Genomic DNA, 18,260 nt, shown 5'->3' with positions numbered 1-18,260 from the left:
GCAGGAATGGATGGGGGGCTGCCAGTGGGTGCAAAGCACCCACCATTTTTTCCCCATGGGTGCTTCAGCCCCAGAGCACCCACGGAGTCGGTGCCTATGGCATCATGAGATATTCTGTACAGTGGTTCTCTAAAACACAGAGCCTACATTCAGCCATATTCTCATATTAATATATTATAGGACAAATTGTTATTGCTATATACTATGGATTAGCCAGTCAATTTCTAATATTCGTAGGACCAATTTCTGTTCTATTACACAGGTGTAAATCTGGAGTAACTCCATTGAAGTAAATGGACTCACTTGAGATCCACACCCTTCAGAGAGTATTTTTCCCTTTGTGAGAGTTGTCCATCATATCCATGTCTCAAGGCATTCAATACACCTCTAAACTCCTCTATTTTCTGGTCCAGTGTAATACAATAATGTTCTCATTTACTAACAGATTATCTTCAGTGGAGGTCAACTACTGATTATTTCAGAAAATTAGTAATATGACATTTTGAAATGGATATCATCTGCTCAGAGATAATGTGCACAGGTAGTCAGCCTATGCTCAGCCTGTAGCATCAGATTATACACATATATTCTAACTAAAAAGCACTAGGAAACCATTGCATAGTCATTTAAAAAAATAAGATGATAAAGAAGAAAAAGCTGTACACAGAACACAAAGTTCAAAAGTAATGCAAAAAGAAAGACAGTAGTACAACTTGTAATTCAGAGGGATGGACAAGCTGACCTAACAGGTCTTTTCCATTTCTAGATTTCATGATTCTATAAAGATTCTATCAAACTGGGGAACTTTACCAGAACACAGTACAGAAAGGTCAGTTTTCCCATAATTTATATGTTATATTCTGGTGGCGAATGTCCTCTGGACTCTAAATTGCTCTAAGAGAAAAAATCCTTTGCTTAATAGCAGAGAATTAAAATTAAAGGATATTTTTGAAGCTTACTTTAAAGTGTTGTAGCCTTTTCTGATCCCTTTTGTTTCTCAAGCAGAGTTAACTTACACTATTTCCAAAGTTGTGTGTAATCCCATTTATATCATCAATGTAGCTGAAGTACAAATAACAAAATTAATTGGAATGAAATCAGGATACATTGCTTTCCATTAGGAAAAAAAATCAATATTTGCCAATGGAAACCAGTAAACTTAGAAATATATTTTATTTTACAGAGGAATATACATTTTTGCATATAATTATTCCAAAGGATTACTAATAAATTAAAATAAAAACTCAAACTTTTTTTTTTTAAGTATTCAGTAGTTTTGTCTTAATTTCACTCCAGGAAGGGCAACATGCCACCCATCTCCTGCCAACTACTAATACTGACAAAAAATAAAAATATAATAAAACAGTGTTAAGGTAAACTGGGGATGGAGTGGCTCAAATAAATGGCAACCTTCTACCTATAACTCACAAATCCAGATCCAGCTCAGTCATTACTATGTGACAACTCTATGTTAGCCTTCATCCAGCTCCCAGTGGAGAAGTGCATATAACACAAAACCATCAGCATGGTTGGCATACTTCTTGACAGTGTCAGGAGAAAGGTAAGGGATTCAATAGACAAGAAAACAATTATCCGTTCACATCTATAAGGTGGATAGAAAGCTGGCTAGACCATCTCTCTCAATGGGTAGTGATCAATGGCTACATGTCTAGTTGGCAGCCAGTATCAAGTGGAGTGCCACAAGGGTCCGTCCTAGGCTGGTTTTGTTCAATATCTTCTTTAATGATCTGGAGGATGGTGTGGATTGTACCCTCAGCAAGTTTGCAGATGACACTAAAATGGGAGAACTGGCAGATATGCTGGAGGATAGGGATAGGATATAGAGGGACCTACACAAATCAGAGGACTGGGCCAAAAGAAATCTGATGAGGTTCAACAAGGTCAAGTACAGAGTCCTGCACTTAGGACAGAAAAATCCCATGGACAGCTACAGACTAGGGCCTGAGTGATGACGCAGCAGTTCTGCAGAAAAGGACCTAGGGGTTACAGTGGATGAGAAGCTGGATATGAGTCAACAGTATGCCCTTGTTGCCAAGAAGGCTAACAGCATTTTGGGCTGTATAAGTAGGGGCATTGGCAGCAAATCGAAGAATGTGATCATTCTCCTCTATTCAGCATTGGTGAGGGCTCATCTGGATTTCTGTGTCCAGTTTTGGGCCCCACAGTACAAGAAGGAAAAATTGGAAAGAGTCCAGCGGATGGCAACAAAAATGATTAGGGGGCTGGAGCGCATGACTAATGAGGAGAGGCTGAGGAAACTGGGATTATTTAGTCTGCAGTAGAGAAGAATGTGGGGGATTTGATAGCTGCTTTCATCTATCTGAAAGGGGGTTCCAAAGGGGATAGATCTAGACTGTTCTCAGTGGTACCAGGTAATAGAACAAGGAGTAATGGCCTCAAGTTGTAGTGGGGGAGGTTTAGGTTGGATATTAGGAAAAACTTTTTCACTAGGAGGGTGGTGAAGCACTGGAATGTGTTACCAAAGAAGGTGGTGGAATCTCCTTCCTTAGAAGTTTTTATAGTCAGGCTTGACGAAGCCCTGGATAGGATGATTTAGATGCTTTGAGCAGGGGGTTCGACTAGATGCCCTCCTGAGGTCCCTTCCAACTCTGATATTCTATGATTTTATGATCTATGGTTATTTCAGGGAAATATAACTTGTGCTAATGATGCCTATATTTTACTATACAGAAGAACCTCAGAGTTATGAACACCAGAGTTACGAACTGACCAGTCAACCATACCCCTCGTTTGGAACCACAAGTACACAATCAGGCAGCAACAGAGACAGAAAAAAAAAGAAAAGAAAAAAAAGGAAATATAGTAAAATGTGTGTTAAATGTAAACTACTAAAAATAAATTGAAAGCAGCATTTTTCTTCTGCATAGTAAAGTTTAAACGTTGTATTAAGTCAACGTTCAGTTGTAAACTTTCAAAAGAACAACCATAATGTTTTATTCAGCGTTACAAACATTTCAGAGTTATGAAGAACCTCCATTCCCGAGGTGTTTGTCACTCTGAGGTTCTACTGTACCTACTCTGTGGATAAAGAGAGGACTTCAATCTTCCAGGTAGCCAATCTATCTATCTTCACATAGTATTATGGGCTAGTTTTATTCTTCAGTTTCAATAAAGAGTAACTCTAACAATACTCCTGGAGTTACTCTGATATAAGACAGATGTGAAAGGAGAAAGAGGCCCCGGATCTATATGCTACTGAACATAATGGGCCTAATTTTGACCTTTCATCAGTTGTACAATGGTGTAATATCATTGACTTCCACTGAGATGAGAATATGTAATACATAATATATAATGTAATATACCATATTCTCACATCAGTGGATATAAAAGAGTTACATTGACGGAAGCCAAAATCAGGCCCAGTCTTTTCAACAGTATACATACATGCACATATAACTAGAAAATATGCTCTCTCTCTCTCTCTCTCTCTCTCTCACACACACACACACACATAAACACACATTTTGATAATCTAGATGTTTAAAGGGATATCCAAAGTCTTCAGATAATTGGAATTTCAGAAAACCAAAATTTGGCTTGTATACAGATTTTGAATTCTGGTGAAATTTTTTTTTTTTTTAGTGAGGATTCAGATAATCAGAGTTTACTTTTCTATATAATTGTTGATGGATTGTGAAGGGTTTCCATGAAGCAGGAATGTGACTGTAAGCACTCTGGAGTGCAAAGTTTTGTGCAAGAACTAATCCCCCCCAGTAACACTTATCCGAGAGAGTCTTGCAGTGCACACATGCTACAGGTGCTATTACTGCTGATGAATGCCACTCTTGCAGGTGCTTATAAAGTTATAAGCCTTTCGCCACTGCTACTAAGCTGATGTACCTCCCATCCGTATCGTCTATCATAGCTGGGGCTCTCCTAAGACATGAGAGAATGCAGTGTATTTTGACTGTTTGATCAAACACAAAAAATAATTCAGGATGTCAGTGACTACACTTCAGGGTCAATCTTTGCAAGTTTCAGTTTCCTTTTCTTCTCCTTACTCCACCCAAAATTGTGTTTGGTTATTACTTTTTTAATTTTATAATTCCATATCCAACTTTTATTTTTCATATACAAGCACACCACAAAGTGACTGAATATTGTGTTTAAATCTGCATACGAAACATTTTGGCAAATCACATTTCTTTTGCATTGCTGCAGTTCCTGGCAACATCCACCAAACACACATCATTACTTATTGCATTGTTCCTTTAGCTCAAAAATACTGAGGTTTGCAGAACAAATTATACATTTCCAAAACAAATTATATCTCTTTAAAACTTAAATTTCTTACCTAAACCATGTCTATGTGTTGACATTGGGGGTAAGACAGTCCAAGCCTTGGTTTTTGGATTGTAACATTCAACAGTGTTTAATGTCTTTAAACCATCCCGGCCTCCAATAACAAAGAGTTTGTCATCAATGACAGCCACACCAAACTGCAGCCTCCTGCCATTCATCACTCCAGCCTGGATCCATATATTTGTCCTGAGATCATACTTCTCTATAGTTGTAGCACCTGATGAGACATATTAATGGGATAATGTATTTACTGTATATGGCTTCAAATACCCCACCGCTTCCAAAAGGTGAGAGCTTCGCTGTAGCTGTCAGCTTGTTTCATGAGTCTTATCAAACTTTTTCTGTTTATTTAGAGCTGTTCATAAAATGCCCGTGAATGAGTGACTGATGCATCTTTTCCTGGAAGTGAAAGAGGACCAATTCTGGCCACTCCAGAATTAGAGTATCATTAGTTTGAATAACATTATGTACTAGCTTTATGATCTCGTTTACAGTTTGCTGATATATCTCCTTAAGATCACTAACATCATTACATTTGTTCAGTAGCCTACATAAAAAACCCTGTGAAATTAAGTGTTATTTTCATTAGAGATGGGAAGTTAGTATTCCTATCTAGGTCTATATCTCCTTAGATTTTTTTAGTTCAGATCTATTTTTTTGTTTGTTTCAGACCAGCTATGAAACCACTGCGTGTCACCTAGAGACTTACAAGTAACGGAGTTAAAGCAGATTTATTTATACGTCCAACAACTTTTCCTTCTGAATATGGTTATTTGTTTTACTTACACATCTGACACCAGAAGCTGCAAAGAGCAAAACATGTAAAATAATTAGAAATCTTGTCATGATTAGCTGGTAAGTTAAGAAGCTCCTGCTGCTAAAAGTAACTTGTACATAACAAGGAAAGATGAGAAATGCAATAAACTTGGTTATAAGAAACACAGAGATAAAGGGGGCATAATTAACTTAATCAAGTACCAGTCTAACAGAATAATGCATTCCATTAATTTAAATATGCATATAGGAGAGGTTAATCTAAATCCAAATCACAAATATCAAAATGACAGATGGTTTTAAAGTAATCCACAGGAAAGTTACATAATAATTAATATAATCTGTACACCTTCAGTGTTTTATTTTTGTACACATTTGCACATCTAACAATGCTTCATCACTAATGATTAAATATCCCTAGATAGAAAATCAACATCATTACCCTCTTCAGTCAAGCTTCACTATACTATTTTATTTGAACTGTAATAAAAGGTTACAATTCTTTGGAAAACAATTCTTTCAGGAGTCATTCCTTCTTTGGAATAGAAGAAGCAATAAACAAAACAAAAACAAACATTGTGGAAGCAGTAGTTTTGTTAATTGAACTAAAACAGATGTGATTTAAATTCTATTTGTATCCAAGTTTAATAGAGTAATAATAATATGGATGCTCAACTGGATATATTAAATCCCCTGTTAGTTTTCTGAAGCTATAAAAAATATGAACTAATTTCCACAATCAATTAACTCAGGGTCAGTTTTTTATTTCTGCAGACCTTAATTTAAAATTGTGAGTTGCATAAATAAATTACTCTAAAGATCAGAGAGAACTTTAATGTAGTTGTTTGGTGATATTGCATGGAATATTAACATAATACACATTGCTGATGTTGTTATAACAAATTCTTGTGTTTGCATTGCTAAAAAGTGTTTTATATGCTGCAGGTATTGATTTTATAACTGACATGGCACTCTAATGTACAGGTTTTCTATCTAGCAGTTAAAAAATACAGTTGAGATATTTTGCAATTTTGATGGCAGCTAATACCAAGTAAATATTTTTACATTATGGTCAGTTGCACAGTTTCCTATTTTCTAATCTTAGCTGAGTTTTAAAGTTTTACACAATATTTTATTTAAATTCTAATTTGAGTGTTTGATTCTGCAAGTGTTTCATGAATGGTTAACTGACATTTTTCAAGCAAATTCATACAGAAGCTAGCCAAAGGCCAGCCATAAGATCATCTGATTGAAGCTAATATCCTAGACCCAAAATAATCTGGAGTCAGGCCAGGGTATGAGATGGAAACAGCTTTAGTTCACCTATGAATGATCTCCATCTCTACATGGGTGTTGGGTAGACATCCATTCTCATCCTCCTGGATCTCTCTACAGCATTTGACATTGCTGACCTGGAGACATTGCTTTCCCACCTGAGAGGTGGCAGAGGTCCAGAAGAATGTATTTAAAATGGCTTACATCCTTCCTGCAGAAACACACTCTCAGAGAAGTGATGGGGAACTGCACTTCTGCCATTAGCCTGCTTCCTGTGGAGTCTCACAAGAATAAATTCTCTCTCTTGTACTGTTCAACACTGACATGCAGCTACTAGGTGAACTGGTCAGATGACATAATCTCAAAAGCCAGGAATATGCAAATGACATACTGCTCTTTCTATCCTTCATAATATATGTCCATACCACTATTACCAAGATGGTTGGGTGCTTGGATGAGGTCTTCTCATGGACAAAGGACAGATGGTTGAAGTTGAACCTGAGTAAGACAGAGGTTTTTCTGGTAGGCAGAGGAAAACTTTTTGTGAAATGTGCAGCTATGGTGCAGTCAACTCTGGTTGAAGGTACACACCTGATTGTCAGTTCAGTCCATAATTTAGGGATGCTCCTAGATTTCTCACTGATGCTAAGCTCCCACATCGTAGCATTTGTGAGTAATGCTTTTTGCCATCTTTGCAGTCTCTGACCCATCCTGGCACACAAAGTCCTGTTCTTCAATATAAAACAAGAGATCCCAAACTTGGTTCATGGTTTGTTCAGGGTAAGCCCCTAGCAGGCCACAAGACACTTTGTTTACCTGAACATCCGCAGGTACAGCTGGTCACAGCTCCCAAGGCCGCAGTTTGCCTTTCCAGGCCAATGAGAGCTGTGGGAAGTGGCCCACAGGCTGGGAACTTACTCTGAACAAGCTACATACCAAGTTTGGGAACCCCTGATATAAAGGCATTTGCAATGCAGTGCAATCTGGGCATGAAGCCATCAGCTCTTAGGAAACTCCAACTACTAGAGCAGAGGTCGGCAACCTCTGGCATGTGGCTCGCCAGTGCAAGCACCCTGGTGGGCCAGGCCAGGGTGTTTACCTGCCGTGTCGGGAGGTTTGGCCAATAGCGGCTCACAATGGCTGCGGTTCGCCGACCCAGGCCAATGGGGGCTGTGGGAAGTGGTGCAGGCAAGGGATGTGCTGGCCGCAGCTTCCCACTGCTCCCATTGGCCTGAGACGGCAAACCGCGGCCAGTGGGAGCTGCGATTGGCAGAACCTCCCAACACGGCATGTAAACAAACTGGCCCGGACCACCAGGGTGCTTACCCTGGCGAGCCGCATGACAGAGGTTGCTGACCCCTGATTTAATTTACTTACGAAGCACCAATATTCTATGGTGGTGGGTCCTATAGGCCAAATCTTCAGATCAATAAATATACAGCATTATTGATTTTTTTTCTCTTACTGTTCAGACATTTTTAAGGTCTGCTGTGCAACTATTTTAGAAATCAAGAGTTTTTATAACAGTTCAAGTGACAACACAACAAAAATGTTGAGTGGAATTTATAATTTTGGCAGAACTAAGCAAACGCAGAACAGAACTCTCAATGTCTCATTGTGATAATTACACACTGGCAGCTCTGTGAAATGAACTGTAGGCAACATTTTGTACTTAAAACCTTCAAAATAAAACCTTTCTATGAAAATCTTAGCTTGAGTTCTCATTAGCTTGACGATTGGAGTTTTAAAATTAATTATTCGTGCTTAATTTCTCCAAACTACTACTATGCAGACTACTACTTTATTGAATAGAAATGAATACTGATTAGTGTCTCTAAAAACCTTCTTATGTCTCTAACTCTTCCTCTCTCCTTTCGGTTAATCCTCATTGTGCAGATATATATGGATCCTCTTTCCGTCAACACTCTCTGCTCTTGACTTCCTTATTTTTACTCATTTTTTCATGTTCCTCACCAATGCTCATGGCCACTCCACTGAACTCATCATGAGCAATGCCCTTTCTGCCTAATCTCATCTAGACCAGCCACGTGTTAATTATATTTGAACAATTTTGCTGTTGACCACTCCTTTGAAAACTTACTATCTCCTCTAAACCTACTATTCAGATTCTCAAGGATGATTTACTTTCTCGGTTCCCCCTTTCTGTCAGTGATTTGCATACAATGCCCTTAAACAACTTGCTTCATGGTAGGGGCAATGCAACTTGTTAAATTCACATATACCAAACTGCATGCTAGATATTTGAAAAGTACTATCTCAGGATATTAGGGCTTTAGATGGAAGACTCTGCCTTTCAACGGTACTTTGTATTATGTTTTCTTTTACATGAATTGACAAAATAACACAAATGTTTTATCTTATGTAATTACTCTTTTGTAGTATTTCTATGCCTCAATTAGCCATCTGTAAAATGTTGCTATTATCCCCTTCCTCCTTATTACAAAGTGGAACTCCTATTGATATCAGTGAATCAATGGGACAAACAAATATTATGGTGCATAATAAGAAAGGTAAGACAGAGTTATGTTAAAATGAACATTTGTATAAACTTTTGCTTTGATGGAAGTTTCAGCTCTTTACTGCTAGTAATATTTTGATAGCAATAGATAGGTTTTCTCTCAGCCATTCTTAAATTCTTTTATTTTTTGAAGAAATGCCCCCTTCCCTTAGTGCTATCATGCCAGCTGCCAAGCCTGCTCTCTAGAAACTGATAAAATATTTACATGACTTGCAATGGAGGCAGTGTGCAGATTCCTTGTAGCAGCTGTTATGATGATTGGAAGGAGGTAGGAGACTGGAAACAGACAGAGTACAATAGGGACTTTATCCAGTATCTCTCCAGTAAGAGTTTTCATCCAAATCACTGAAGAAATCATAATTAGCTCTCTATAACTTCCAACAATAGAAAAGTTTTCTGCTGCATGATTTTATCACAGAGGTATTTTTTCACATACAGTGAAGCTAATTAATGTAGTCATATGTACAAGTGCTGGCATGCTTGGAAGCAGAGCAAACATGTTTGCACCCTCTCTCAGAGGTGACACATTGGAGAGATGCACATGGGGTCACATAGCCCCCACATTTTTGGCTGCACTCCTGCAACTGGGACAGGCTGCGTGGCCCGCTGAGATGAATCAGGGGTGGAGGTTGCGCTTCCTTGCTGAGCCCCACCAGGCGGGGTTGACCCCACTGAGCGGGCCTGGCCCCAGAACTGACATCTGTATTTGGGGGACCTCAGACTTAATAAAAATGTTTGTGGGCAGAGAATATGGAAGTTAGACACACAAGTGTGTGTACGGGAAGAGGTTGTACATTCACCCAATCACAGAACAGAGACAATGTGGTATGATTTATCTGCCCATTCATTACTAAATAACACATCTTGATATTTGTATTTTGGGCAATCCAGAATGCAAACGTTATGAAAAGGTATCTGTTGAATAAATTTGAGGAAATTATGATCTGCCTGTCTACAGCCCACGAACAGAAAAACATGGCTCCACTTGCTGAATAAGTTATTCACTCAACTCTATTTAAAATCAGAAGTTAGAAGTGGAATAGACATATCGTGTTATCATGTTTATCCCCTATCAGACCAGAATCATGACCATATTCCAGTGCATTCTTGTGTTCTTTATCTAGTCCAATTTCTTGATAGGTAGGGCTCTTATCATTGCATTTTGGGCACTATTCAGCAGTGTAAAAGGCCTCTCGATTCACCTCAAATTTCCCTTTGCTCAGTTTCACCCCATAAATCTTAGTTGTAGTTCACTAGCATTACCCTCATTCAGCCAATCTCAAATTTGATCCAGTGACCTTTTCCTGGCAGCCCTCAGCACAAAGCATTTGAGGGGATTGAGCAGTTAGGAGTGCAGGTCCTTAGAGGCATCTATTTTGTATGAAGTTGTGCACTTAATGAAAGAGCTGGAAAACCTGCTGTAAACAACATGTTGTGAGAGACAAATCTCAGATAGTTCAGTTCAGATATTAATCCAAACTTTTTTGTTTTACAGGATCATACTAGAAATTTCATAACAACAAGATTTGTGGTGCTTTCTGACTGGTTAGAAATACTGCAAGAACAATCTTTCTCCCACAATTATTTTGTAATTTCTGTTTCAGGTTCCAGCCACAGCCTGGAACTCAGAGGGGAAAAAATGGAAAATAGAGGGAAATAAAAAGAAAATGTTAATCAATCCTTAAAAAAGCTCTATAGCAGCAGAACTGGACAAATTGAATTTTTTGGTTTGGTGTCCAAAAGCAAACATTTCATTTCAGCTCCAATGAAAGGAAACATTTTATTCCTGTTTGGGGTGTTTTATTACCTTCCTTCCTTTTCTTTTTTTTTAAATTTAGCTAAATTTTTAGACAGAACATCACCTTAGAAGCAAAAAAGCCAAGAGGCCCCCAGAGAACGAGAGAAGGAATTTCATTGGCCTTCAACAGGGACGGCAGCAGAGTCTGTTCTCCGAGTGATCCTATCCCCTACATAATCCACCCAAGGTGTTTGTCTGCAGCTTATTGGCCAGAGGCTTCCCCTCCAGGTTCTGGGCAATAGTGTCCCCACTCAGGGCAGCGATGTCACTCCTGCCACGGGGCTGGCACCATGCTGGGGGCAGCTTGCGGCCAAGCTTTCCCTTTGCGCTTGGTCCTGAGCTGCAGCAGCTGCTCTCCTGTGAGTCCCCAGGGTCCTGCCTGGAGTTACCAGGGAGGCTCTGACCACTCAATCCTTGTGAGGAAGTTTCAGTGGCCTTTAGATGCCCCTCCCGCTTTCCCAGGAGTTTGCCTGGATACACTCCAAGTGGCACTTGGGGATGCAGGGGAGCAGGAGCCCCCCAGCTAGGGGAGGGAGCCCCTGGAGACCTGGCTGAATCTTATTTTAAGCATGTGAAGAATCAGATTGAATATCCACTAAGCAGAGTCACACAATGATTTTCTGCAGTGCCACAGCATATTCCCCAAAGTGACTCTCTAGTTTGAGATTTTTTTAGTATTAATAATTCAAGGTTTCCATAATTATCATGCTTTGCAGACTTCCATTCTAGTTTATGAAATAACCACAGTGACTGACCAGTAATATTTCCTGTTGAGCACTTTTAACAGCTGTCTTCTAATGATGCTCTCCCTAATGATGCTACTGTAAATGAACCATCCTTTGCAAAACAATACAGCCTTTAAAGATAGATCTAAACAATTGTAAGAAGAGATACTTACACACTTTAGAAAATTGAAAACCTCCTGAGTATGGTCATAGTCTACTTGCTATAGTATCATCTCCAAATGCATGCACTGAGGTAGCCAAGGGCTAAGCAATGAGCTATCTGTTCATGTTCATCCTTAGTACCTCAAAAGACAACAAAATTGCTGCTATTATTGTTTATATAGCATTAAGCATTTGCTAGGTGCTTTACATACAAATATGAAAAGAAAATTCCTACCCTGGAAAACTAACAATCTAAATAGATTTGGATTTATCTAAATTTGCCATCTGGATGGTGGATAAAAAAAATTCCCAAGTTTGGGTCTCTTCAGTTTGCCAATGATCTGTTATAACATAATTTAAGGAATTAGATTTTGGTGCTTTGTAAATCATTTGAAAGTCCCTTCATTTTAAAGTGTTCAGAGGGTACTACATGATAGTTTTTCTCTGTACTTGTATGACCTTAGGTAAACACTGGTTTGAACATTTCTTAAAAATATACTAACATAAAATTTCCATAGCCACCATATGGAATGTTTCACAGCTACTGACCCACAGCTGTATGGCAATTTTTAAAGTTATGCAAATCCCTGTGGCTTGATTAATTACTGGACTCAGAACTCCACATTAATATGCCTTTGCCAAACATGGCTACCTTTCTCTCTCCCCATCTGTTTCCCTACATGCTCTGCTTCTCTAAGCTCCTCTCAGCCTCTTTGCAATTACTGTTTGCTCACAAAAAAAGCTGATCTCTCCACCACTAGAAAGAGTAAATTATTTTGGAATTAAATAACATTTTCCCCCAAAAGCTCTTTTCCATCTCTCTTTGATAAAAGCAACATTGACCACCATTCAGCTTTTTTTATAAATTTACAGAAGAATTTGGGGAGGGAAGAAAATAGTGGTTAGAGAAAGGAGAAGAGAGAGAGCAGAGAAAGGGAAGCAAGAGGGAGCAAAGAAGGCATCAGAGAGAAAATGAGGAAGAGGAAAAAACATGGGTCTGGCAGGTATTGGGGAAATAGTAGGGATTGCATGAAAGGAAAAAAAAGATCATATTTCACTGTTATAACCTGAGGTTGATCCCCTGTTAACTTGGTAATAACTGTATTTTATTGGAGGAGGAGATTAAGGATGCTCAAGTAGTTAGAGGGTTAGCCTGGATTTGGGCGACCTGGGTTCAAATCCCTACTATGCCACAGACTTCCTGTGTGACCCTAGACAAGTAAGTTAGTGTCTCTCTGCCTCAGCTTCTCTATCTGTAAAATGGGGATAATAGTACTTCTGGGCCTCCTGAGGGTGCTATGAGGATAAATGCATTGAAGATTATGAGGAGCTCAGATACCATGATGAGGGCAATAGAAGTCCCTAAGACATACATTAGCCTTGCAATTCATTTTCGTATAAGCACCTCAGCTTTCTGCCATTGAGTTTAGATGGCTCAGGATATTGTTGCAGCTTCATAGAGGAAGTACTCTTCAGTTATCTCAATTAATATATATGAGCAAGAATTTTGAAGATAGGGATCTGCCTCGAAACGTGCATATTTCTAAGCACTGTACGTGTTCTCAGCAGTGCTAACTTTTGTAAGGCAGAATGAAAAATAGAATAATAATCTGAAATATTAAGGAAAGAGGTCTGATACTATTATCTCAACTTCCAACCATACACTATCATGTAAAGAATATGGAAACATATTTTACTTTTTGCTTACAATACTCTTAAACTATTGAACAAAAATCTATCACAAAAAAGAAAAGAAAAAATAGCAACAATTCTAGACTCACAATCAGAAAACTTCTAAATTCAAGCTAAACCCCAAAGTTATTGAAGGCTGGACTGATGTTAACTACACTTTTGGGGTAAAGTACAAAACAAATAATACATGGAACCATAAATACAAGGATTTCATATATTTCGTGTTCCCAGTAAACAGTCTATGAGTGTAAATCCAAAGCTTATGACATTTTCACAAAGAAGTATTGTATCCACATTTAAAAAAAGAAAAGCTGGCAAGAGAAAACTTTTGTAAACAGATTTGTTTCAACCTGTTATATTTTTAAAAGTCTCTGGATACAAATAAACTGTTCTTGCTCAATATTTATTATTGTTTTTCTTGTATTAAAATAAGAACTGCAAAGACCTCAATAAATAGATGGAACATGTGTCTAGTTACTGTAGCTTCTGCAAATCCTGCTATTTAACAGGATCCATTGTGAATTGGTTCCTGGACCTATGCTATTTAACAGTGATATGGAAGAAATCATAAAATCATCATGACAACTTTTCAGATGAGACAAAGATTGCAGGAGTGCTAAATAATGAAGAGGACATAGATACTGAGCATGCTGAATCGATTAATAAGCAAAGAATACGTAACAAGCCTTGTGGATAGGGGGAAGTGGTAGACGTGGTATATCTTGATTTTGATAAAATTTTTGTTACTGACACGTATGACCTTCTCATAAATAAACTAGGAAAATGCAATCTAAATGGAGCTACTATAAGGTGGGTGCAAAACTGGTTGGAAAACCATTCCCAGAGAGTAGTTATCAGTGGTTCACGATCATGCTGGAAGGGCATAACGAGTGGTGTTCCGCAGGGATCAGTTCTTGGTTCTATTCTGTTCAATATTGTCATCAATTATTTAGATAATAGCGTACAGAGTCAGGACTGGCGCCAAGGTTTCTCGCGCCCTAGGTGCACGGCCATTTCGCCGCTCCACGCGCTGATCCCGCGGCTCCGGTGGAGCTGCTGCAGGCATGCCTGCGGAGGGTGCGCTGGTCCGTGGCTCCGGTGGAGCTGCCACAGACATGCCTGCGGGAGGTCCACTGGAACCACAGGAGCAGCCGACCATCCGCAGGCATGACTGCGGCAGCTCCACCGGAGCCGTGGACCAACGGACCCTCCGCAGACATGCCTGCGGCAGGTCAACTGGAGCCGCCTGCCGCCCCCCCCGGCAAAATGCCGCCCCCTCAATAATTCTGGCACCCTAGGCGATTGCCTAGGCTGCCTAAATCATAGTGCCGGCCCTGTACAGAGTATACTTATAAAGTTTGCGGATAATACCAAGCTGGGAGGTATTGCAAGTGCTTTGGAAGATAGGACTAAAATTCTAAATAATCTCGACAAACTGGAGAAATGAACTGAAGTAAATAGGATGAAATTCAATAAGGACAAATGCAAAGTACTCTACTTAGGAAGGAACAATCAGTTGCACAGATACAAAATGGGAAATGACTGCTTAGGAAGGAGTACTGCTTCCATATCTGGGGGTTATACTGGACCACAAGCTAAATATGAATCAATGGTATAACGCTGTTTCAAAAAAAGTGAACATCATTCTGGGATGCATTAGCAGGAGTGTTGTAAGCAAGACACGAGAAGTAATTCTTACGCTCTGATTAGGCCTCAACTGAAGTATTGTATGCAGTTCTAAGTGTTACATTTCAGGAAAGATACGGACAAATTGGAGAAAGTCCAAAAAAGAGGAACAAAAATGATTAAATGTCTAGAAAACATGACCTATGAGGGAAAATTGAAAAAAATGGATTTGTTTAGTCTGGAAAAGAGAAGACTAAGAGGGGGCATGATAACAGTTTTCAAGTATGTAAAGGGTTATTACAAGGAGGAGGAATAAAATTTGTTTTTCTTAACCTCTGATGATAGGACAAGAAGCAATGGGTTTAAATTGCAGTAAGGGAGGATTAGGTTGGACAATACGACAAATTTCCCAACTGTCAGTGTGTTTAAGAACTGGAATAAATTTCCTAGGGAGGTTGTGGATTCTCCATCACTGGAGATTTTTAAGAACAGGTTAGACCAGGAGTCGGCAACCGCTCGCACGTGGCTAGCCAGGGGAAGCAGCTTGGCTGGCCAGGCCAGTTTGTTTACGTGCCGTGTCAGCAGGTTCAGTCAATAGCGGCTCCCACTGGCCATGATTCGCCATCCCAATCCAATGGCGGCGGCGGGAAGCGGCGAGGTATGTGCTGTCTGTGGCTTCCCGCCAGCCCCATTGGCCTGGGACAGCGAACCATGGCCAGTGGGAGCTGCAATCAGCCGAACCTGCTGATGCGGCAGATAAAAAAACTGGCTTGGCCCACCAGGTTGCTGACCCCTGGGTTAGACAAACACCTTTCAGGAATGGTCTAGGTAATTAGTCCTAAGTGCTGGGGACTCGACTAGATGCCCTCTCGAGGTCCCTTCCAGTTCTATGATTCTATAATTCTATGTACTTTAATATAGCCAATGTAAGGTCAGACATATAGAACAAGGAATGTAGGCAACACTTACAGAGCAGGGGACTCTATCTCGGGAATCAGTGACTGAGAAAGACTAGGGAGATATGATGGATAATCAGCTGAACATCAGTTCCCAGTGTGACACTGTGGCCAAAAGGGCTAATGTAAAAATGGGGGAATCACAGGCACGAATAGGGCATTTATATTATCTTTTTATTTGGTAATGAAGCCAGTACTACTGGAAACCTGCATCCAGTTCCGGTGTCCACAATTCAAGAAAGATATTGACAAATTGGGTAGGGTTCAGAGAAGAGCCGTAAGAACGACTTACAGTTATATACTGAAGGAGCTCTATATATTTAGTTTAATAAAAGAGACAGTTAAGGGGTGACTGGATTACAGAACAAAAGTTTGATAGAGGGCTCTTCAATCTAGCAGAGAAAGGTAACACGTGATCTAATGGCTAGAAGTTGAAGGGTTTTGGTGGATTCTCCATCTCTGGCAATTTTTAAATCAAGATTGGATGTTTTTTCCTAAAAGATGTGCTGGAATTGTTTTTCTTGTTCGCTAGCATTCAATTTTCTAATATTAGCAGATGATACCAGTTCAACTTCACTTTACACTGGGCCTTATCCTGTAGTCTCTGCCTAGGCAAAAGTACCATTGAGAAGAAGATTACTAAAAGAAGATTGCCACCATTGATGTTGAGATTTCTAAAACTCCCAACTAGCACATTTTCAGTAAAATTCCAATCATCTGGTTGAATCTCGTGGGAATTTGATCTGCCTTTGACTAGAGAAGCCAGCCTGGGAGTCTATTCCATGACTTGGAAGTCCAGGCCAGGATTTATAGAGATTTATAGGCAACACATGGTATGCTAGTCAGTCTTTGCCTAGTGACAAAATAGTTGCCTATGCATTCTTACAAGGAGACATAGGTGGCGGTGGAACTAGGGTTCTGGGGGTGCTGTCCAGGCTTGAAGTCGTTTCCATCATATACAAGGTTTACAGTATGGTTCAATGGCTCTCAGCACCCCCACTATAGAAATTGTTCCAGCTCCCTTGCAAGGAGCTTTGCTTCAGCAGCACTAATTAATTCAGGAAAGAAAAAAATAGATCTAGTGTGAAAATTCCTTGCGTCAATTGAATGTAAATTCCCATGGATTAAATTAAGCCCCTTCCCTAACATTTTCCAACAATTTAATTATCGTATTATAATATCTGAGATTATTATTATAGTGAGCCTATATTTTGTAATATGTCTTTTAGTAGTAGTAGTCTCCTTGATTCAATAGAAATTTGTTCCTGAAAATATTATCTAGGGCATCATAGATATATAAATTAAAAAATAAAATTCTATTACTAAATATTGTTTAAACTACTTCCATTTTGTGATTCCCTCATCCCTGCTAAAAATCTATTTTATTTATAGACTGCATTAAGAAGGCTTCTGAAACACTTCTAAAGGTTTTTTTTCTAATGGGTGGATAGACAACAGACATAAAGGAAACCAGACATTGAGCTTGTTATCAACTACAGTAGCTACTTATCTATGTTTACATTTGAAGGAAGCATACACTTTACAAGGGACCATTCCAGGTCATCTGCTCCATTTGAAAAAGTGACAGAAGTAGTACTTTCAGAGGTTAACTATAAAACAAAAAAGTCATCAGAAATGAAATGTAAACTAGGCTTTAAGAAACTATCTGCAGGCATTACAAGCTGGCATTTTTTGTTCAGAAAGCCATATTTTAATCAAAGTACTGTACTGTAACTGTTAAATGGCCTATGAGAGTGAATGTTTGAAAACATATTAAAACTCACATGAGTGAAAAGAAGCCATTAATAATGTTAATGGTCATGGGGAACTAAATGAGAAGGGGATTTTAAAGTAATTTATACATTTAATTACCTCATCAGTCATTAACACGTGTATTTCATATTCCTGTGGTGAAGTAATTAACCAAGATCTACCTCATTGTGCAATAATGGCACCAATATTATATCATTAATTGTGATTAATCTGTACTGAACATTGTCTTGCCAGCCAAATAAAACATACATATATGCTTCAGCTATTCTAAGGCTTAATTAGACTTTCATATAATAGAGTACATCAGATAAAACATTATGTTACTAGCAAAAAAAATCACAAAACACACGTAATATTTAATGGTTCCAAGTAGAATCTCATGAATTAGATAAATTATATTTCTTGGACACATACTAAAAAGAATGAAACTATACTTCCATACAACAGATATTCTAAGACTTCTAAAAGTAACTGTCTCAGTTTCTATATAAAAAGAGCTGATGGCTGAATTTTAACAAGCAGCTACATTTATATCTGTTTCAACTGGAGTGTCTTCAAAGATGAGTTGGGCTGTGCCTTTAAACTACAATTTG

At 38.9% G+C, this 18,260-nt stretch overlaps 1 protein-coding gene across 2 annotated transcripts in view; it reads right to left on the bottom strand.

The window, feature by feature from the left end:
• KLHL1 (kelch like family member 1) overlaps positions 1-18,260 on the bottom strand; it is a 476,546-nt gene that overhangs the window by 80,506 nt on the left and 377,780 nt on the right. For both annotated transcript variants that reach the window (XM_050948454.1, XM_050948465.1), the window contains one exon: positions 4,340-4,564. In XM_050948454.1, coding sequence (XP_050804411.1) covers positions 4,340-4,564 — 225 coding nt within the window. The remainder of the gene's footprint in view (positions 1-4,339; positions 4,565-18,260) is intronic.

Source organism: Gopherus flavomarginatus, chromosome 1 (assembly GCF_025201925.1).
Source record: "Gopherus flavomarginatus isolate rGopFla2 chromosome 1, rGopFla2.mat.asm, whole genome shotgun sequence".
Classification (NCBI taxonomy): domain Eukaryota; kingdom Metazoa; phylum Chordata; order Testudines; family Testudinidae; genus Gopherus; species Gopherus flavomarginatus.
The sequence above is the reverse complement of the archived record's forward strand: the minus strand, read 5'-3'. Positions and strand labels throughout refer to the sequence as shown.